Source organism: Dipodomys merriami, unplaced genomic scaffold, assembly GCF_024711535.1.
Source record: "Dipodomys merriami isolate MVZ:Mamm:240054 unplaced genomic scaffold, mDipMer1.0.p SCAF_21, whole genome shotgun sequence".
Classification (NCBI taxonomy): Eukaryota; Metazoa; Chordata; class Mammalia; order Rodentia; family Heteromyidae; genus Dipodomys; species Dipodomys merriami.
The window spans coordinates 5,295,997-5,319,603 of NW_027203493.1; the positions used below are offsets into that span (position 1 = coordinate 5,295,997).

A 23,607-nucleotide genomic window follows, 5' to 3' on the forward strand; every position below is an offset into this window, starting at 1 on the left:
TCATATACTGAAAACTACATAGTATAAGAAAGTAGAGTAATAGTACAAATTTTCTTCAGTCAGTTGTGTGCTCATATTGATAAGACTATTTTTCTTTCCCGATGGGTATTTTAAGCCTAGTAAATTTTAATGCTTTATCACAGATTATTATCTCTAGAATTCAAGTTTCATCCATATTATTTTGAGGAAAAAGAGAAACTAAAGATATAGAATGCTACCCGAAGTGTTATATAATAATATATAATAATATATTACATATGTATGTAATTATCAACTACATATATATCATTTAAAAAATCTTATATACCATCTCAGTTTTTGCTTTGTGTTATTATTATTTTATTCTTGTGAGAATACAATGGCTTTGAAGCTTGACACAAAAATGTATATTTCTCTCAGGAGGGAAAGAAAATTATTAAAACAAATTATGTTTTACTTCACAGATTTCTTCATTGATGTGCACAATTAAATATGAGCAGACCCTCTTTTGATTGTTTCCACAATAGAGAAGAATGGACAGAGGAAATTGCTCTTCCTTAAATGAATTCACTTTATTAGGAATTACTAATAACCGTGACATGGAAGTTACGCTTTTCACCATGTTTCTACTGGTCTATCTCATAAATTTTCTGGCAAATCTTGGAATGATCATTTTGATCCGAGTGGACTTGCAGCTTCACACACCCATGTACTTCTTCCTCAGTCACCTCTCTTTCTGTGACCTCTGTTACTCCACTGCCATTGGTCCCAAGATGCTTGTTGACTTATTAGCTCAAAGGAAATCAATTCCTTTCCTTGGCTGTGCTCTGCAATTTTTGATCTTCTGCATCTTTGCAGATGCTGAGTGTCTACTGCTGGCAGTGATGGCCTTTGACCGGTACAAGGCCATCAGCAACCCCTTGCTCTATACCGTGAACATGTCCAGCAAAGTGTGCACCCTGCTTGTGGCTGCAGTTTATCTGGTGGGGCTGACAGATTCATTGATACACACCACATTGACATTCAAATTATGTTTCTGTGGTCCTAATGAAATTAACCATTTCTTCTGTGATATGCCTCCACTATTTCTCCTTTCCTGTTCCGACATTCGAGTTAATGAATTGGTTTTATTCACGATTTTTGGGTTTATTGAACTGAGCACCATCTCAGGAGTCTTCATCTCTTACTGTTACATCATCTTATCAGTGATCAAGATCCGCTCTGCTGAGGGCAGGTTCAAAGCTTTCTCCACCTGCACCTCACACTTAACTGCAGTGGCCATTTTCCAGGGGACCATGCTCTTCATGTATTTCCGGCCGAGTTCTTCCTACTCCTTGGACCAAGACAAAATGACGTCTCTGTTTTACACCCTTGTGATTCCTATGCTGAACCCTCTCATATATAGCCTAAGGAACAAGGACGTGAAACAGGCCCTAGAAAAACTGAAAAATAAAATGTACTGTTAAATCATTATGTTATGTATACAAGTATACATTCTTCTAGTGGTGTTGTTTTTCTAATATTACATTGAAAGACATAAGAAATACAGTTGTAACTCATAGTTTGATTAAATAAAATGTGCATTTATACTAGACAAACTAAGAAAATATTGCACACATGTCATTTATATTAATATATTTATTGCTTCGGTGTGAACATTTTCCTGATATAGTTGTGCCAAAGTTTCATTTATTTGTATTTTCCTTTTAATTCCAATTATGACAAAATTTAGTGAGTATGTTCTAATATTTTTGCTTCATAGTCCATGAAAATTTCCTGCTGACATTTATGTTCTAGTTAAATCAATTGGCTTTAAGTGGCTACTTAAATAATTCAAATGAGCCTCAAAACCTTGTTGAAATAAAAAAAGATTGCAGAATATGTACAAAGGCATAAGATCTGATTCTAGTGGACCAAAGGATAGTTTTTATGGATATAGATTATCATATGCAAAGGATGCATGTCTGAGAGAAGATTAGATTTTAGGCGGTGCACAGCAAATTGAAAATTATTGCAGTAAACAGGTCTGTATATTTATAAAGCAAATCACTGTAAGATCTAAAGAATACTTTAAAAGATTCTGACGAAATACTTCTGTGTGATGACATGCTTGAACAATACTACCTCCAGGACATTTCCACTGAGGAAATAGTCTTGTAATTGTTCACAGATACCCAATTCAATCATTATTTAAAGTTAACCTTGTTTCCATATTCTGGAGTTCATTTTGATGAGCATCATTTTATATGGTCATATGTACATACCTATTGGGCCATTGGGAACCTCTGCTAAGATTATTCTATTCATATACTAATGATAACAAATGAGAGAAACCATGGAGCCTATCTTTCTTTGGGTCTGGCTTATTTCACTGAATACGATGTTTCCCAAGTTTTTATATTACCTTATGAATGGGGTGGTGTCATTCTTTCTGATGAAAGCATAGAATTCCAGTGTGTGTGTGTGTGTGTGTGTGTGTGTGTGTGTGTGTGTTTAATGATGCTGATACTAATTGAAATGATCTTCATGATATGGATACAGGAGTGGGTTTTTATGGTTGTTTTATTTTGTTTTTAAGGTACTATTAACAGTTCTTTCTTTGGTCTTTCTTTTTTTTTCTCCTCTGGTTTACTCTCCATGGTGACTGCCTCTGATATCTGTACCTTTTGTCTTGTATATAAGCTTATTTGATTTGGGGAAGGGAAGGAGAAGCACAGAAACTGTGGGAGAAAGGGTGAGCCAACTCCACTGCTATACCCACTAGACACAATTTTGGAAATGAACTTTCCAATTTGGGGGGAAGGTGATTGGGTTGGAGGAGGGAAAGTGGGAGAAAACGAGGGCGGGTGTAACACTGCTTGAAAATAAATTTACACACGACTTTACTTATGTAACTGTAATTCCTATGTATATCACAGTTGCAATAATAAATAAATACATAAATAAATGAACCTTGTTGTTTTGCATCTGTATCTCCAATAAGGGAATTATTGTGCTTGCGGGTTTTTTGTTGTTATTGTTGATAAATTTTAATGCTAATCCAAAATATGTGTGTAAAGTCTGGACCACAAAAAATGCAATGCCCACTCATATAATTATTTTAAGTGTTTGTCAGATGCTAGTAAAAGCAAAGTTAACCGAGGGCATTGTACATTCTACACAAGCAAACTCACAGACATGCACGGACACACTCACACATGCATTGGCCTCCATACACTAACACTTTTTACAAAGTAGATAAAATTAATACTTGGTAATGGATTGTCAAAGACCTACACATCAATTTCATTAAACTTTAAGAGTACACATCTTTGATATTTGCTTCTGTTGTTTTTTTTCTGCTTGAATTTGGCAGGTGGCTTGAGTAATGATGTCACTTCTTCAGAAAACATGGAATCAGCCATGTTTTATGAGTTATAGTTACAGAGACAAAAAGCCACTAGGGTATCTGGCTGTCTGTGTCAAATATCTTGTTTTTGAATACAAGTAAAATCCAAGCATCACTGTTTTCAAGAATTATGTGGTCAGGTCAGAAGAAAACATCGTATCGAAAACAGCTCTGGATTCTTGTGCTAGATAAAAGGATCAGAAAGATTCTAACTACATACTGTCTTCTCAATTAATGTTCAATTTTTCTGAAGTATACCTTAGTAAAACTGGTATACCTCCTGTACCATATATTAAGATCCTACACTTCAACCTGCTGATATATTATAGGAGAAGAACTGAAGGAGATGGAAATTCACAAGACTAGAACCTTTGAGAATTGAATTACTGCCAACATGAAACAGGTCCAGAGCTGTCCCTGACCCTCTTAGTTATATACAGACTGAATATCAGGATGGCTAGGAAAATAAATTTAGGTTCCCACCAGATATTGAATTAAAGTGTTGTCATGTTTGATTATGAAAACAGTCTTCTTCAATCTAATTTTTTGAATTTTTTTGGGGGGTCCGGTCATGGGCTTGAACTCTGGGCCTGGGTGCTGTCCCTCAGCTCTTCAGCTGAAGGCTAGTGCTCTACCACTTGAGCCACAACACCACTTCCGGCTTTTTTCTTTTTGCTTATGTGGTGCTGAGGAATCGAGCCCAGGGCCTCATGCATGCAAGACAAGTGCTCTACCACTGAGCCACCTTCCCAGCCCCTAATTTTTTCAATTTTTAATGCAGAATATTTTTATTACTTCCCAAGTAACAACACTCTACATCTAAAAATTATGAATCTTCTGTCTGAAAACCCCTCACAATATTTGGGTAAATATGAAATACATGAATTATTTCATATTTATGCAAAAGATTAAACCATATTTGTGGTCTGTTGAACAAAATTGGAATACTAGTATTGTAAAGTAGGCAAGTAACAAAAGGATAAAGAATTAAAATTTCAACCTTTACTGAAATTGCAGCAGTATCCTCAAAGGAAAATTCTTAACCAGAAATCTAATTAATCATAGTTGAATAACACAAAACAGTAAAGGCAGTTTTCAAAGATGTAAATCCCAAGAGTAACCAGGAGAAAATAAAATGTGATTTCCATGTCATTCACAGACCAGGAATAAGACCAGAAAGACTTGCACTTCTCAGGTAAGTTTCTGAAGCCCTTTTGATTAAATGGTCATAGAAAATAAAATTTTATTTTAATTGGAATAATAAGGAATAAGATTGAATAATGAGTAAATTAATGATTTTGAACCTACATGCTAAATTAAAATGTCTGTAATTTATTAGCTAGTAATATTTTCTTGTTACACTTGTGTGAGATTAACTGATAATATTTTTTAGTGTTGGTCAGGATTAATTACCTTCAGATTTTAATGAAGATATTAAAATCACTTTGCATATGATATTGTGAAAGTAAATTTAAATGTGTTCTATTTGCATTTAAATGAGTATAGTTAACAAAATGCAAAGACAAATGTATTCAAATTCTAGCTCATATAAGTTAAATTCAGTTTTTAAGTCTAGGAAAAAGGACAAAATACAGATTCCCTCCTAATTTTAGTAAAACAAATGAGCAAATATCTATAGTGCCCTATATGTGCACATAAACCCAAACAGAAACATAAGGAACAGAAGCATAGATCTCCCCTCAATATCTGCTAGTTGTTACCTTAGCTTAATAAAAAAGTCAATAAAAAGCAAATTTTAAATAAGAATCATTGTAATAGCCTAGTTTTCTATGACATGGGTTTAATTTCTTAAAGAAATTTGTCCATTGGAATTGAATGAGTTATACAATTGTAAATATGCTATAAAACAAGTGACAGAGTGATATAAGAAATCAAATAAGACTTGTTTGTTTTGTCAATAAATTTTAAATACTAAAACAATACTAGAATAATTTTCTATTATTAAACTATATGCAATGTTACTGTCACAGTTAAAATTCATGACCTAACTTGAGCAGGGTAATAACTATGGTCTGTGCGTCAATAGTGTACAAGTTTAAGGATCATATTTACTTTTGCCTTTAACTTTGGAATTTCTGACACAATATTTTGGGTATCAACACAGGTTTAGTTTACTCAGATATTCTACTTGAGAATAAACGAGAGTGACTAAGGTAAGCAATTTCAGAAATATTTATACATATAAACAAATATACATGTGTATATATACATATAAATATACGTGTATTTGTAAATTTAGGGAAAAGTTTGATCAAAATACATTAGTCATTTGGTTTTAATTTTTAACAATAATGCACCTTTAAGTAGGGGTATATCCTTGGCCTATTTTCAGAGAGTGAATAGAATATACAATTAATCTCATATGCACAAGCTTAAATACGGAGAGGCATCAATACTTAATCTGTCACTTTCCTGATCCTTTTGTGACAGTGTTTGAAAAGAATAAAGGAGAATGATCACCGGAAATTGCTCCTCAACAACTGAATTCCTTCTCTTGGGAATTACCAATAACCCTGCAATGAAAGTGGTTCTATTTGCTACATTCCTTGTTTTGTATCTCATCAGTTTCATGGCAAACCTTGGCATGATCACCTTAATCAGGATGGACTCCCAGCTTCACACACCTATGTACATTTTCCTCAGCCACCTCTCTTTCTCTGACCTCTGCTATTCCTCTGCCGTTGGGCCCAAGATGCTGGTGGACCTGCTCACCAAGAGTACATCAGTTCCCTTTGCAGGCTGTGTCCTGCAGTTCCTCATCTTCTGCATCTTTACAGATGCGGAGTGCATGCTGCTGGCAGTGATGGCCTTTGACCGGTACAAGGCCATCAGTAACCCTCTGCTCTATGCCGTGGACATGTCCAGCAAGGTGCGCTCCCAGCTCCTGGCTGCGGTTTACCTGGTGGGAATAACAGATGCTTTGGTGCATACTACATTGACATTCCGCTTATGTTTCTGTGGGTCCAATGAGATCAATCATTTCTTCTGTGATGTGCCTCCTCTCCTGCTGATCTCTTGCTCTGACACACGCATCAATGAATTAGCAATCTTCACAATTTTTGGTTTCATTGAACTGAGCACCATCTCAGGAGTCCTCATCTCTTACTGTTACATCATCTTATCAGTGATCAAGATCCGCTCTGCTGAGGGCAGGTTCAAAGCTTTCTCCACCTGCACTTCACACTTAACTGCTGTGGCCATTTTCCAGGGGACTATGCTGTTCATGTATTTCCGGCCGAGTTCTTCCTATTCCCTGGACCAAGACAAAATGACGTCTCTGTTTTATACCCTTGTGATTCCTATGCTGAACCCTCTCATATATAGCCTAAGGAACAAAGATGTGAAACAGGCTCTTGACAAACTAAAGAATAAAATGTGCCTCTAAATAATTGTATTGTGTTTACTGGTACACATTCATCTAGTGGTTGTTGTTAGTGTAAAATTATATTGCATGATATATACAAAATATAGTTATAAATCATGTCGATTGAGGTACATCAAGCTCAGAGAGACAAATGGCTATGTTTTCTTTCATTTAACTAAGATAGACCTAAAATGTACTTGGACATGATAAATTACAAAGGACACTATCCCACTCACATGCAGTGACCCCATTAAAGATACTTTTAGGGAGAGAGCACAAGGCAAAGTACCTATGTGCCTCTGATCATATAAAATAATTATGAAAATGATCTCCAGAAATGGAAATAGGTTTTCTTGTTGTTGTTACTCTTTTCCTTTCTTTTCTTTTTATTTCTTTTGTTCCTGCGATTCTGGTTTGGGGATGATAAGGGAGGGCACAGACGTGGAGGGACAACTATCAACAAATATAGTAGTATTACTCACTGGCCACTATGTTGAAAATGAGCTAGTCAGCTTGGCAGTGAGTACAAGAGGGAAAACAGCTGGGAGAGAAAGGGAAGGGGGGACATTGTCCAAAAGAACTGTAGTCATTACCTGACTCATGTAACTCTAAGCCTTCCATATCTCAAATTTATACTAACAATAAAAGAGAAATACACTTTTACCTCATAGTTTGATTTCATAAAATATGTAATTGTACTAGATGAAATTATAAGAATATATTGCAGATTTTCAAACATGCCAGGCCTCGTGATTGAATTTATTTTAATATATTTATTCCTTCATTTTGTAAAATTTTCATGATTTAATTGTATACATTTTTATTTGTTTATTCTTTTATTTAATTTTAGCTATGATTAAAAAAATTAGGGAGGTACAGCAATCCCACTTTTGGGCATTTACCCAAATGATCACAAACAAGACCACACTAAAGCTACCAGCACAACTATGTTTATTGCAGCATTATTTACCATAGCTAAGATATGGAACCAACCCAGATGCCCCTCAGTAGATGAATGGATCAAGTAAACGTGGTATATATACACAATGGAATTCTATGCCTCCATCAGAAAGAACGACATTGCCCCATTTGTTGGGAAATAGAAAGACTTGGAAAAAATATATTAAGTGAAGTAAGCCAAAGAAACATAGGTCCCATGGTTTCCCTTATTTGCAATAACTAGTATATGTCTGAGACAAGGAGCAAAGGTCAGATAAGTTGATGTAAGGGAAATGAACCCTAAGATATGTACTCAAATGTTTTCTTTTTTCTATCATGCGATTGTTTCTAACACATTTATAAGATGATTTCTTTGTTGCTTTGTATGTCCCTCCCCCACGGTATAACCCCTTCTTTCACTGTATTTGATGTTGGTATAATTTGTGGAGGGGAAGGGAAAAACAAATCATTTAGCTATGAATACATGTGGATCCATTGCAACAATGAGATGTACAAGTCCTTATGTTGAAAAACGAACTTTACAACTTTGTTGGCGGGGGTGGGCGGTGGGGGGGAGGAGGATTGGGTGGGGGGGTTGGGGGAGGATGGGAAGGAGGATGGGAAGGGGAAACAAAGGAGGAGGCTACAATGCTTGTTAAGAAATGTACTCATTTCCTGCCATGTAATTGTAACCCCTCTGTACAGTATTTTCACAATAAAAAAATTACCATAAGACAGAAAAATTAGGGAGGTAAAAAATTAGGGATTGTTTTCCAGCATTTTTGCTTTATATTCCCTGAAATTTCAGTGATTTATTTCCTACTGACATTTATGTTTCAATGAGACATATTAGGCTATGATTCCTTAAATAATTTAAAATGCATTGTTGAAATAATAAAGACTGTAAAATATATTCCAGGGAATGATAGTCAATTATAATGTGCCAAAGAAAGGCCTCTGCATATATTATATTAGAGGAAGCATTGGATATTAGGGAGATACATAACAAATAAATTCATTAAGTAGACAGGTCTGTATATAGGAAATCAGGTTCAAATCTAAAGAATGATTTAAAAGATTCTTCTGTGTATGACAAGCTTTATCTTCACTTCCTCCTGAAAATTTTCTTTTTGTCCCTCATAAAATTTGTCTCAGCCCTGGTGAAATAGTTCACTGTCACCCACTTAAATCATTATTTATTGTCACCCTAGTGTTTTACATCAATATCTCCAATAAAAGAATAATTAATATTTTTAAAAAATTACTTCTTATAATTTCAGTGAAAATCCAAACTGTTGTTATAAAATTTGACCACAAGATAGTCCAACAGAATACAGTGTCCTTAACATAATGACTTTATTGTTTTTCAGGTAACAATAAAAAATGGGCTGAGGGGATTGTATGTTCTCTACACACACATGATTTCAACACACATACACACTTATTCACATATGTATGCACCTCTATACACTAACATTTCTAATAGCAGATAGAATAGACACTCAGTAATGGATCATCAAAGACATAGAAATCAATTTCATTAATTTTAAGGAGTATGCATTTCTGTGTATATCTTTGATATTTCTTTCTGTCATTTTTTCTGCTTGAATTTCTCTGCTAGCTTAAGTGATAATTCAGCTTCTGGAGAAAAAAGGAAGCAGCTATGTTTTATGTATTACAATGAGAAACTAAAAGTCACTGGGTTACTCAGGTTTTCTGGGGGCCAGTGTTAAATATTCTCTTCTACAATATTTTCAAATACAAGTAACTTCTGAACATCACTCTTTCAAGTACTTGGGGTCATGTCAGAAAAAGGTACCAGGTGAAAACATCTATGATTTCTGGCTCTAGATAAAAGGTTCTGTAAGATTCGAACTACATACAATTTCCTCAATTAACATCCAGTCTTCCTAAACTGTACCTTAGAACCATCATTGTGATATCTTGTGCCATATTTTGAGGTCCTAACCTTGAACGTGATGATATGTTAGGATGTAAGAGTCTAGGGAGGTAAGAAATTTACGAGAGAAGAACTTTTGAAAATTTAATTATTCTCCATATGAAACAGGTCCACAGAATATCAGGATGCCCTATGTTCAGGAATTTAGGCTCCCTCCAGATACTGAATCTGTCTGGAATTTGGGACTGTATTGAATCTGTCTGGGATTTGGGACTGTAGTCTCTAGAACTGTGAAAAACATTTTCTTGTCACTATTACTTATATGCGAATTGATCTATAGCATTTTGTTGTGACTGCTCAGCTAGACTAAGACAAGGAACACAAGAATGCATTGACTGAAACCTGTTAACATGGAAACAAAGAAGGACTAGCCATGACTGGATTGTCCAACATTTCAGGTGAGCAAATTTTCCACCCAATTGCCTTATCTTCCACTCATAAATTCACATTTAACATGGCACATATTGACAATTAAATTATTTGCTTTGAGGAAGGAACTTAGAAAAATACAAAGTCACTCACACAAGATATCTCAGAACACTCATTTTTATTACAGCACTATTCATAATAGTTGGTGTACATAATCAGCTTAGGTAGCAATCAATCATACTATCCTGGACTGTATAATTCAATCTTCACAATTTCTTCCCGTTTGTATTATTTACAGCATTAAATTATGTAAAGTGATCTATATTATTAATTTTGGTTTAAAGTGACTGGTAGTATAGTTTTGGAGTAATAATAGATGATAGTAATATTTTGACATGTAGAGGATGTAAGTAATACACTTTATGTAATCAAACTCTGTACATTGTACTTGCTACTGTCTCTTCTAAATATATGAATGAAAGAGATGTCATGTTTGACTCTAGGTAATACACCCTCTCCTTTAATCTAATTTTTATGTTAAAGAGAGTTTTAATGTAGAGTATTTTTATGATTTTCCAAGGTGCAACTCTGTACTGCTAAAAATTATAACTCTACTGTCATGAAAACTCATAACAGTATTGAGAACAATTTGAAATATATGAGTGATTTTACATTTACATAAAAAAGATTGAGCCACATCTCTGGTCTTTTTGATGTAATAGGCATGGCAGATAGTATCACAAGGGTAAAGAACTAAAATTCCAGCTTTTAGATAATTGCTACAGTACTCTCAAAGGAAAATTCTGAGACAGGAATCTAATTAATTATAGATGAATAACACAAAACAGTGAAGGCAGACTTCTCAGAGCTATAAATCCCAAGAGTCACAAGGAGAAAATAAAATATGATTTAAATATTGTTCAGGTACTAGAGATAAAAACAGAAAGAACTCATCTCAGGTAGGTTTCTCAAATCCTTTAATCAAATGGACATGGAAAATAAAACTATTTTATTGGAACAATGAGGAATCAAATGTTAAGTAGTGTGTAAATGAATGATTTTCATTCTTCTTGCCAACTTAAACACTCTGCAATTTAGTAACTTTAAATTTGACTCACAAATTTTTTTGTGCATCAAGGTTGATTACCTTTATATTTTATTGAGGATTTATAAATAAATGATTTTTTTAAAAATCCCAATGCAAAAAAAACACATGGTACATTATAAATATTAGGAACAATAGCAAGCAAGGAAAAAACCCACTTGTGTCCTTATCTTGGGGTTCAGTTCACTTATCATCATCTTATCTGGTCATATGTACATAGCTTTTGAACTTTTCTGCTTGTCCCAGACATATACTAGTTATTGCAAATAAGGGAAACTATAGGACATATGTTTCTTTGGACCTGGTTTACTTCACTTAATATAATTTTTTCCAAGTCTTTCCAGTTCTTAACAAATGGGGCAATGTCATTCTTTCTGATGGAGGCATAGAATTCCATTGTGTATGTGTGTATGTGTGTGTGTGTATGTTTGTGTTTATATATACATATATATATATCTCATTTTCTTGATTCATTGATCTACGGAGGGGCATCTGATTTGGTTCTACATCTTAGCTATGGTAAATAATGCTACAATAAACATAGTTGTACTGGTAGCTTTAGTATGGTTTTGTTTGTGATCATTTGGGTAAATGCCCAAAAGTGGGATTGCTGGGTCATAGGGGAGCTGTATGTGGAGTCTTTTGAGGAACCTCCATACTGCTCTCCAAAGTGGTTGAACAAGTTTACACTCCCACCAACAGTGCAGTAGGGTTTCCTTCTGGCCACATCCACTCCAGCATCTGTTGTTATTAGATTTCTTCATTACAGCCATTCTAACTGGGATGAGGTGGAACCTTAATGTTGTCTTGATTTGCATTTCTTTTATGGCTAGAGAGAGTGAGCATTTATTCATATGTCTATTGGTCATTCTTATTTCCTCTTCAGAGAAGTTTCTCTATAAGTCCCACTTGTTTATCGGACAGTTATTTCTTTAAGGATTTTTGTTGGGGGATTTAATTTTTTTATTTTTTTTAAATTTTATTTATTTATTTTTTTGTGAACATACTGTACAGAGGGGTTACAGTTACATGGGCAAGATAATGGGTACATTTCTTATCAAGCATTGCAGCCTCCTCCTTTGTTTACCCTTCACATCCCTTCCCAGCCTCCCCCCTGCCCCCTCCACCTAATCATCCCCCCCACCAAAGTTGTAAAGTTCATTTTCGACATGACAACTTGTACTTCTCATTGTTTCAACAGGTCCACCTGTATCCTTAAACGACTTGTTTTTCCCATTCTCCTCCACAGATTATACCAACATCAAATATAGTGAAAGCAGGGGTTAAACTGTGGGGGAGAGACATACAAAGCAATAAAGAACTAATCTTATAAATGCTTTAGAAACAAATTCATGAAAGAAAAAAAACATTTAAATACATATCTAGGGGGTTCATTTTCCTAACATCACATTATCTGACCTTTTCTGCTTGACTCATAGATATACTAGATATTGCAAATAAGGGAAACCATGGGACCTATGTTTCTTTGGGCTTGGTTTGCTTCACTTAATATAATTTTTTCCAAGCCTTTCCATTTCCTAACAAATGGGGCAATGTCATTCTTTCTGATGGAGGCATAGAATTCCATGGTGTATATATACCCCATTTTCTTGATCCATTCATCTACTGTGGGGCATCTGGGTTAGTTCCATATCTTATCTATGGTAAATAATGCTGCAATAAACATAGTTGTGCTGGTAGCTTTAGTGTGGTCTTGTTTGTAACCATTTGGGTAAATGCCCAAAAGTGGGATTGCTGGGTCATAGGGGAGCTGTATGTGGAGTCTTTTGAGGATCCTCCATACTGCTCTCCAAAGTGGTTGAACAAGTTTATACTCCCACCAACAGTGCAGTAGGGTTTCCTTCTGGCCACATCCACTCCAGCATCTGTTGTTATTAGATTTCTTCATTATAGCCATTCTAACTGGGATGTTGTCTTGATTTGCATGTCTTTTATGGCTAGAGAGAGTGAGCATTTATTCATATGTCTATTGGTCATTCTTATTTCCTCTTCAGAGAAGTTTTTCTATCAGTCTTTAGCCCACTTGTTTATTGGACAGTTATTTCTTTGAGGATTTGTTTTTGGGGGATTTAATTTTTGAGTTCCAGGTATATTTTAGATATGAGGCCCTTGTTCATTGTATGACTAGTGAAGATCTTTGTATTAATCTTGCTAGCTATGTCCTTTGCCATGCAGAAGCTTTGTAGCTTCATGCAATCCCATTTGTCCAATCTTTTTTTGATTTGTTATGATTCTGGGTCTCTATTGAAAAATTTAGGCCTGTGCCTAGGAGACCTAGTGTTTCTCCTATTCCTTCTTGTAAGTGATATGGTAGAAGTAAATTTAAATTTGTTCTATTAACATTTAAATGATTGTTGTTAACACAATATTTAATAAATGTAAACTCAGGTTCATATGGTCGCTTAGTGTATTTAGATCGAGAACTAACAGTTAAAAATGGCTTCTAATTTTCATAAAACAAATGGACAAACCTCGACATTGTCTGAAATATGCACATAAATGCAAATAGAAACACTAGACACACACAAATCAACTTCTCCAAAATATCTGTTGTTTGATTCCTTAGCTTAATATAAACTAAAAATCCAATGATATACAAGGATATTTGTTATAACCCACTTCTTCCTATGACATTGGCTTGATTTTTGTGGGAAATCTCTCCACTGGAATTGGATGAGTTATACAGAGAGGTTATAAATGTACTAGAAAACCAGTGTGGCAGGAATTAATATATCAATAAGACATGCTTGATTTTTTCTATAAATTCCAAGCCCAAAAATATTAGAATAATGTTTATTGAGTTAAGTGCAATATTATTCTCAATGTAAAATCCATGAAACATCAAAATGAGTGTAATAAATATGAACCTTCTTGAAGAGTATGAAAGTTTCATTATTACATTTTTGTCTTTTTCTCTTTAACTTTAGTATTTGTGTCTCTTCACTTTGGATTTTGAGGCAGGTTTTGTTTATACAAACATACGGAGAATGAGTGAATGTGATTAGGAAAGGAATTTCTGCTATATATATTATATATATTGCATATATATATATATATATATATGCCTGCATTTCTGCATATATATACCTATCTATCTAGCCATATAATTTAGAAACAAGGTTGATCAAAATACATCAGGCATGTAGTTCTCATTTGTAACAAAACAATGATAATGCCCCTTAATGACATAAACTTGGGGTATATTTTGAGAGTGAATAAAATAATGTATACATTTTCTCTTACATGATGAAGTTTAAATATGCAAAAGTATCAATACCTAATCTGTCACTTTCCTGTTCCTTTCAGGACAGTGTGTTTCTGCAAAGAACCATATAGAATGGACATTGGAAATTGCTCCTCAACAACTGAATTCCTTCTCTTGGGAATTACCAGTAATCCTGCAATGAACGTGGCTCTATTTGCTACATTTCTACTGGTATATCTCATCATTGTTATTACAAATCTCGGAATGGTCATTTTAATCCATATGGACTCCCACTTTCACACACCTATGTATGTTTTCCTCAGCCATCTCTCTTTTTGTGATCTCTGCTATTCCACAGCTATTGGGCCCAAGATGCTGGTGGACCTGCTCACCAAGAATAAACCAATTCCCTTTGTTGGCTGTGCTCTGCAGTTCTTCATCTTCTGCATCTTTGCTGATGCAGAGTGCCTACTGTTGGCAGTGATGGCCTTTGACCGGTACAAGGCCATCAGTAACCCCCTGCTCTATGCCGTGGACATGTCCAGCAAGGTGTGTTCCCAGCTCCTGGCTGTGGTTTACTTGGTGGGAATAACAGATGCTTTGATACATACTACATTGACATTCCGCTTATGTTTCTGTGGGTCCAATGAGATTAATCATTTCTTCTGTGATGTGCCTCCTCTCCTACTGATCTCTTGCTCTGACACACGCATCAATGAATTAGCAATCTTCACAATTTTTGGTTTCATTGAACTGAGCACCATCTCAGGAGTCCTCATCTCTTACTGTTACATCATCTCATCAGTGATCAAGATCCGCTCTGCTGAGGGCAGGTTCAAAGCTTTCTCCACCTGCACCTCACACTTAACTGCTGTGGCCATTTTCCAGGGGACCATGCTCTTCATGTATTTCCGGCCGAGTTCTTCCTACTCCCTGGACCAAGACAAAATGACGTCTCTGTTTTACACCCTTGTGATTCCCATGCTGAATCCCCTCATATATAGCCTAAGGAACAAGGATGTGAAACAAGCTCTTGAAAAACTAATGAATAAAATCTATATCATTGTGTTATGTTTACTGGTACTCATTCTTCTAGTAATTTGTTGTTTTTTAAAAATTATTTAGCACAACTTATAAGAAATAATTGCACCTTGTTGTTTGATTTAATGAGTATTTTTACTAGTCAAATTACAAGAAAATATTTCTGATCTTCAAATGTGTCATGCCACATTATGTTTTATTAATATATGTTAGTCCTTCAATATGCAATTTTTTCCTGATCTACACTGATCCAAATTTTTATTTATTCTTTCTTTTAATTTCAGTCATGATAAAATTTGGTGAATGTTTTCTGATTCATTGGTTTAATATTCCATGATAAATTCAGTGATCAATTTCTTAATGAAATTTTTGTTGGAGTGAAAAATCATAGGCTTTAAGTGACTCCTTACATATTTCAAAATGAGCCTCAAAACACTACTGAAACACAAAGACTGCAGCATATATACCAGGTCACAACATCCAACTCCAGCATGCTAAAGAAAGGCTGTTTGGGATAGAGTGTGAATTTTCAGAACCAAGAGACACATATTTGAGAGAGGAATGTACTTTAGTCAGATGTATGACAAGTATCAAATTCTTGAGTAGATAAGTTCCTGTATATAAAGCAAATCAGGTTAAGAATTTAAAAGATTCTGATGAACTACTTCTGTTTGATGAAATGCTTGACCATTCTTCCAGGAAAGTGTCTTTTTCTCTCTCCAGGTGTTCAGTTCCGGTGAAATAGTCTTATTATTTTCAGTCATCCAGTTAAATTGTTATTTAAAATGTTAGCATGTTGCTTCACATCAGTAACTCCAGTAAGAAAATTATGTTTTCTTTCATTTTTTTCATAAACTTCAACGCTAAGACAAGCCACTGGTATAATATCTGGACCAAAAGTAGTAAAAAATAATAAAATAATAAGACAAAATGTAATAAGACAAAATATAAATATTTTTATTGTTTTTAGGTGCTAGTAAACACAAACTGCGGGGATGGTATGCTCTACATGCACACAGACACATATACCCTTATTCACACACACACACATGCTCATCCACACATTAGCACTACTAACAGAGTAGATAACATGGACATTCACTAATGAATCATCAAAGAAATAGATATCAATTTTATTAAAATTAAAGAGTACACATGTGTGTTTGTGTGTGTGTGTGTGTGTGTGTGTGTGTGTGTGTGTGTGTGTGTGTGTGTGTGTGTGTGTTTAATGTTTGCCTCTTTCAATGATTTCTGCTTGGATTTTTCTGGTGGCTTAAGAAATGGCTCTGCTTCTTGAGAAACAGCCATGTTGTATGCATTACAATTAAAGAAACTGAAAGCCCATGTGTTATCTTTGGGCATCCGGCTATCAGTGTCAAATATCCCTCTTCCACCATATTTTGAATACAAGTAAAATCCAAGAAACACTGCTTTCATGGGTCATGAGCTCATATCAGAAGAAGGCATCCAGTGGAAAACATCTATGAACCATTATTGTCTTTGATAAAAGACTCTGTGACATTCTGATTAAACACTTTCTTTTCAATGCATGCCTAATCTTTCTAAATTGTACCTCAGGGAAACTACTATGGCATATTGTGCCATACATTGAGATCCGAACCTTCAACATGATGGTAATTTAGGATGAAGATGACAAATTCACAGAAACAGAGCCCTTGAGGGTGGAATTGCTGACCATGTGACACAGGCCAAGAGCTCTCCCCGGCTCTATCTGTTATGTATGGACTAAATATCAAGGGGGCTGTGAAAAGGAATTTAGACTCCCACCAGATACTGAATCTGTCATCACTGGGATTTGGGATTGTAGTCCGTAGAGCTGTGAAAAATATTTATTTATTTTCTTCTTGCTGTTGCTTACAATCCAACTGGTCTATAGCATTTTTTTATACCAGCTCAGATAGACTAAGACAAAGAGCATGACAGAAATCATTGTTTGAAACATATTCTTGTAGGAACAAGACTGGCACTGGATTGTCCATAATTAAAGGTGAGCAAGTTTCCTACCCAAATAACTCATTTCCCACTCATATGTTCACTTTTAACATGGCATTTAATAACTTATTTGCCCATTCATTAATTGTACTCTTTGCTCTTTGGAGGCATATATTAGAAGGAACACAAGTCAACACACACTAGATATTCCAGTATACTCATATTTCTTACAACTATATTAATATTAGGCTAGATATAGAATCAGCCTAGTTATCAAACATTTGATCATAGAATGTATAAGTCAATCTTCTTGTTTTCTTGCCCCATCTGTATTATTTATATCTTCTCCATATAAACCAATTACTTGATGGCAATTATTATTACTCAAAAACTATATACTATAAATGACTTTAAAACCAAAGTCAATATGCAATGAGCTTACATAATTTAATTCAGTCCACCATTCTTGTTAATATTTTATTTAAATATATGATTGAAAGAGATATCATGTTTCTGTTCATACACAGTCTTTTTCAACTTAATTTTTATATGAAAGAGAGACTTTCATGCAGAATATGTTTACGACTTTCCAAGTAACATTCTACCTCAAAAATTATGATTCTTTTCAGGCACTGGTGTCTCATGCCTGTAATCCTAATTAGTCGGACGCTGAGATCTGAGGATCATGGTTCAAAGCTGGCCTGGCAGGAAAGTCTGTGAGACTCTAGTCCTCAATTAACCACCAGAAAACTGGAAGTGGAGCTGTGGCTCAAACTGGTAGAGTATTAGCCTTGAGCAAAAAGAGCTCAGAGACAGCTCCAAGGTTCTGAGCTCAAGCTTCAAGACCACCACCACCACCAACAACAACAACCACACACACACACACACACACACACACACACACACACACGTGAGTCAAATTTATACAAAAACATTGAAGCACATCTAGATTTTTGAGCTAATATAAGTAGCAGTTTACTTCACTTAATATAATTTTTTCCTGTGGCCCATGTAATTGTAACCCCTCTGTACGGTATTTTCACAATAAATAAAAGAAGTAGCAGTATTGCAAGGTTTGTAAGCTGTACAACATTAACTAATTAAAATTTCAGCATTTGACAAAATTATTGCAGTATTCTCAAAGGAGAATTCTGAGCCAGAAATCTAATTACTCATAGTTGAATAACACAAAACAGTGAAGGCAGAGGGTTTTGGAAAGTAAATCTCAAGAGTCATTAGAAGAAATTTTTTTTAATGTGATATGTATGTATATATGTGCAAGGTCCAGACATGAGAACAGAAAGTCTTTCTCATCTCAGGTAGGTTTCTAAAAGCCTAGGATGCAATGGAAATGGAAAATAAAAATTTGAGTAGAAAAATGAGAAATCATATATTGAGAATTGTGTGATTGAGTGATTTTGCATCCACTTATTAAGTTAAACAGTTTTCATTCCACTGGCCATGAGGTTTTCTTGTTACACCTGTGTGAATTTGATTCATTTTTAAAATGTTTGTCAGTATGGATTACCTTCATAGCTTATTGAGAGTTTATAAATAAACCATTCCTTTTTACTTACAAAAGGAAATGGTGAAAATAACCAAATTTGTTGTATTTGGATTTAAATGATCACTAAGACATTCTTGTGGGCAGTGACAAAGTGCTCCTCAAATCTAAAATGTATACACAGTGCAACAGCCGTGGTTCCATCCCCATCCTCATTGTGAAAGAAGAAAGAACCAAAAAATACAGTTAACATAAATCCAAGCAATAAGACATGATTGATTTTTCATTAATCCCAAACATAGTATTAGAATAATTTCCATTATTAAATTATATCTAATATTATTCTTACTGTCAAAATCCAGGATGTGTGTTTATTAGTGTAATAACATTGATCCTCTTATCCAAAGGATAACAGTTTTAGTACATTTTATGGCTTTCCTCTGTAACTTTGGTATTTCTGTCACATCATTTTGAATCTGGAGCAAGATTTAGTTTACTTAAATAAACTGCTGAGAATGAATGAGAATGATTAGAACAAGTCATGTCAGAAATGTATGTATGTAGATTTAGAATCAAAGCTGACTAATATAGATGGGTCATTTTGTTTTCATTTTAAATAAGGAAACACTCATGCCCCTTGAAGAGTGATATGCTCAGGCTATTTTCTGAGAATGAATAAAACTATTCACAGAATTCATCTCCTAAAAACGCTTCTGAATATACACAAGCATATGTTTAATCCACCACTTTCCTGATTCTTTTTGTGACAGTGTTTGAAAAGAATAAAGGAGAATGGAGATTGGAAATTGTTCCTCAACAACTGAATTCCTTCTCATGGGGATTACCAATAACCCTGAAATCAAAGCGGTTCTATTTGCCACATTTCTCAATGTGTACCTCATCATTCTCATGGCAAATCTTGGCATGATCACCTTAATCAGGATGGACTCCCAGCTTCACACACCTATGTACATTTTCCTCAGTCACCTCTCTTTCTCTGACCTCTGCTATTCCTCTGCCGTTGGGCCCAAGATGCTGGTGGACCTGCTCAGCAAGGATAAATCAATTCCTTTTGCTGGCTGTGTCCTGCAACTATTCATCTTCTACATCTTTACAGATGCGGAGTGCATGCTGCTGGCAGTGATGGCCTTTGACCGGTACAAGGCCATCAGTAACCCCCTGCTCTATGCCGTGGACATGTCCAGCAAGGTGCGCTCCCAGCTCCTGGCTGCGGTTTACCTGGTGGGAATAACAGATGCTTTGGTGCATACTACATTGACATTCCGCTTATGTTTCTGTGGGTCCAATGAGATCAATCATTTCTTCTGTGATATCCCTCCTCTCTTATTAATATCGTGCTCTGATATACAAGTCAACGAGTTAGCAATATTCTTTGTCTTTGGTTTCATTGAACTGAGCACCATCTCAGGAGTCCTCATCTCTTACTGTTACATCATCTCATCAGTGATCAAGATCCGCTCTGCTGAGGGCAGGTTCAAAGCTTTCTCCACCTGTGCCTCACACTTAACTGCAGTGGCTATTTTCCAGGGAACAATACTCTTCATGTATTTCCGGCCGAGTTCTTCCTACTCCCTGGATCAAGACAAAATGACCTCTCTGTTTTATGCCCTTGTAATTCCCATGCTGAACCCTCTCATATATAGCCTAAGGAACAAGGAGGTGAAAGCAGGCATTAAAAAACTGAAGAAAAAGATCTTACTTTAGGGAAATACTTGCATACTGTAAGTCCACAAATATTTAAATGTACACATATTTTGTTCCCTTCAAACACATATTTCAATGTTCTTATCTGACATACTTAATTTAATACATTACATACTTTGTTAATCTATAGCATGTAGTTTGTAGTTTCTTAAATTTTAGACTTCTATATGTCTTCACTGAAATCGTTCCTGTGATATTTACTATAATAATTGATATTATAAATTTGAAATAAACTATACAATACCATGAAGCCAAAAGACAAGGTGATTATAGAACATACAAAATGCCTAAATCTACCCCCTAAAAAAGGGATTCTTGGATATGACTCATCTAATCATTCAGTGAGGAGACATACAATGGAAAGAAGGTGAGGGGAAAATATTTATTTTTTTATTTTTTTATTTTTATTTTTTATTGTGAAAATACTGTACAGAGGGGTTACAGTTACGTGGGCAAGATAATGAGTACATTTCTTATCAAGCATTGTAGCCTCCTCCTTTGTTTCCCCTTCCCATCCCTTCCCATCCTCCCCCCACCCCCCCACCCAATCCTCCCCACTACACCCCCCACTCCCCCGCACCAAAGTTGTAAAGTTCATTTTTTGACATAACAACTTGTACATCTCATTGTTACAATGGGTCCACGGAGGGGAAAATATTTCTAAGACTATAAGCTAAGAATAAGCCTGAGTTGAATACACAAAAGCACATAATAAAAGCAAAGTGGTTTTGATTTTACTGTCTGTGGTGTTTAGTAAGCTTGTATATTTTCTTCATGATTTTTTTTCAAAATGTACTTTGTTGTATATCTACTTAAATATTTTCCACTTCTTATTCAAATAGTGTTTTGTTCACTGATTTTTTAAATTAGTCCATAGTTAAGAAAAATCATAGAAAAAAATTCAGATTTTTTTCCACTCAATTATGTTGAAAAATACTCTATAATATTACATGTTATATCTCAATGTAAGCAGAGATTTATTTCCTTGTGTGTATAAGGGTTTCATTTTTATATTTCCAAATTTTCACAAAGTATAGTTTGATCAACCTCACCTCTATTATTTTCTTCTTCTTTGTCCTCACCTTTTTATATTTAAAAATCTAAAGAGCTTCTTTATGCTATTTTCATACATGTGTATGATATGCATTAATCATATTCACTCCATTACTCAAATTCTAAATATGTGAATAAGCAAATATAGCATTCTCTCTGAAATGAACATTACATAATTTTTCCATTAATTTCAGTTGCACATTTTACCCCATAAACTTATCTGTTTGTATTAACTATTTTTTTAATAGTTGCATGTGTAGACCCCAGAGAAATTCAAATTTATGTTGACATTCTCCACTCCGGCATGTCATTTCGATTAAGCCGTTCTTTCCTACTTCCTTTTCTCAACTCTGTTTAAATGCCCATCTTTGTGAATCATAAATAATACTCTGTAGATGGCATCACTCTATACAGCTCTGTGCTTTATTAAAGCATCAGTCCTAATATGATACTTGGGACACTAATCATACAGCGTGGGTTTTATACAAGTGGGTTTTATTCCTGTCTTCTTATTACCTGCATTACCACTAAGGCACAAAATGGATTAATATAGAAATGCCAAAAACCCATGTATATGCTACTTTGTTATATATCAAGTTGTGATTAACTACCAATGATTATATGCACTGTTAATATATATATATATATATATATATTGTAGCTTAAGTATACAAATAAAATGGTTGTGAGTTTTAAGGCTATAAATGAGGGGTTTCACCATACTCTGAAATTCTTGACTTTTATTACAATCGAACCAACAGAACACTGTCCAAGCAAATGGACAGTTGCTACTAAATATGTGCTTGTGTGAACACATTTCAGGCTAGAGATGGAGTCCATTGGCTCCTTTGCTTTCTGGAGAAGCATTTGTTGGGTTCTGTCACAAGGTGGCCTAGTAAAGCAGAGTGATAGAATAGATTCTGTGGGAAAGAAAATTTCTTTGGGAATCCTAGCTTTAGGGCTCCTGTTTCTGTGTGCAGCCAATGTACCCACACTCTTCTGTTAACTTATGAACAGAGACCTGAAAGAATGCATTATTTGAAATAGTATAAAGCTTCAGATCAACGTAAGGGTTCTCAGGATTACTTATAATTGTGAAGATTATAAACATGATATCTCCCTTTCATGTGACATATCAAAGCCATATCATGGAAAGTTGATTTTGTTGTACCTCTTGTTCTTTTCATCATACTCATTAAGTATGAATTATTAAAGGTAAACTAAGAGAAGGCTAATAGCAATCAATTGTTTTTAAGTACAATTACAGTCAAGTATTATAAGTAAAAATATGTATATCTAAAATTTGCATTTGTTCAACAAACCAACAAAAACTAATATAAGGAATATTTCTTAGATGATTCATTACTAAAAGTTAGAATTTGGAAAGATACTCCAAACTAACCTTTGCATCCTGGATCTTTTTATTTAATTTTTATTTTATTGTCAAGGTGATATAACAAGGGGTTACAGTCACAAAATTCAGGTTGTGAGTACATTTCCTTTTAGACCGTGTCAATCCTTCCCTCACTTTCTCCCAGTTTTTCCCTCCTCAATCCCCCTCCACCAGTTGTAGAGTTCATTTTTAATGTAGTGTCTAGTGATCACCACTGGTGCATTTGTTCAGCTTTGGTCATACTATTCTGTGCTCTTCCTTGTCCTCCCCTAAAAAGATAAACTTACATACAAAACAACAGTTTTCAGAGGCAAGGAGAACATGTATAACAAGTACTGCCCCATTCTAACTTGTCATCTTCAACAGCCACCAACTTTTTTTTTTATTGTGAAAATACCATACAGAGGAGTTACAATTACATGGGCAAGCTAATGAGTATATTTCTTATCAAGAATTGTTGCCTCCTCCTTTGTTTCTCCTTCACAACCCTTCTTATCTACCCCCTTCCCTCTATACCCCCTGCCAAAGTTGTAAAGTTTGTTTTTATACATAACATCTTGTACATCTCATTGTTGCAATGGGTCCAC

At 34.9% G+C, this 23,607-nt stretch overlaps 4 protein-coding genes across 4 annotated transcripts; all 4 read left to right on the top strand.

The window, feature by feature from the left end:
* Positions 1-512: 512 nt before the first annotated feature.
* Positions 513-1,445, top strand: LOC138833656 (olfactory receptor 5W2-like). The gene has a single exon (XM_070031938.1). It carries the CDS (start codon positions 513-515, stop codon positions 1,443-1,445), a length of 933 nt encoding a protein of 310 aa, XP_069888039.1.
* A 4,395-nt stretch (positions 1,446-5,840) lies between these two features.
* On the top strand, positions 5,841-6,773 carry LOC138833657 (olfactory receptor 5W2-like). The gene has a single exon (XM_070031939.1). It carries the CDS (start codon positions 5,841-5,843, stop codon positions 6,771-6,773), a length of 933 nt encoding a protein of 310 aa, XP_069888040.1.
* A 7,689-nt stretch (positions 6,774-14,462) lies between these two features.
* On the top strand, positions 14,463-15,476 carry LOC138834182 (olfactory receptor 5W2-like). The gene has a single exon (XM_070032938.1). The coding sequence runs from the start codon at positions 14,484-14,486 to the stop codon at positions 15,474-15,476; it is 993 nt and encodes a 330-aa protein (XP_069889039.1). The 5' UTR covers positions 14,463-14,483.
* Positions 15,477-19,641: 4,165 nt separating this feature from the next.
* Positions 19,642-20,574, top strand: LOC138833658 (olfactory receptor 5W2-like). The gene has a single exon (XM_070031940.1). It carries the CDS (start codon positions 19,642-19,644, stop codon positions 20,572-20,574), a length of 933 nt encoding a protein of 310 aa, XP_069888041.1.
* Positions 20,575-23,607: the final 3,033 nt, after the last annotated feature.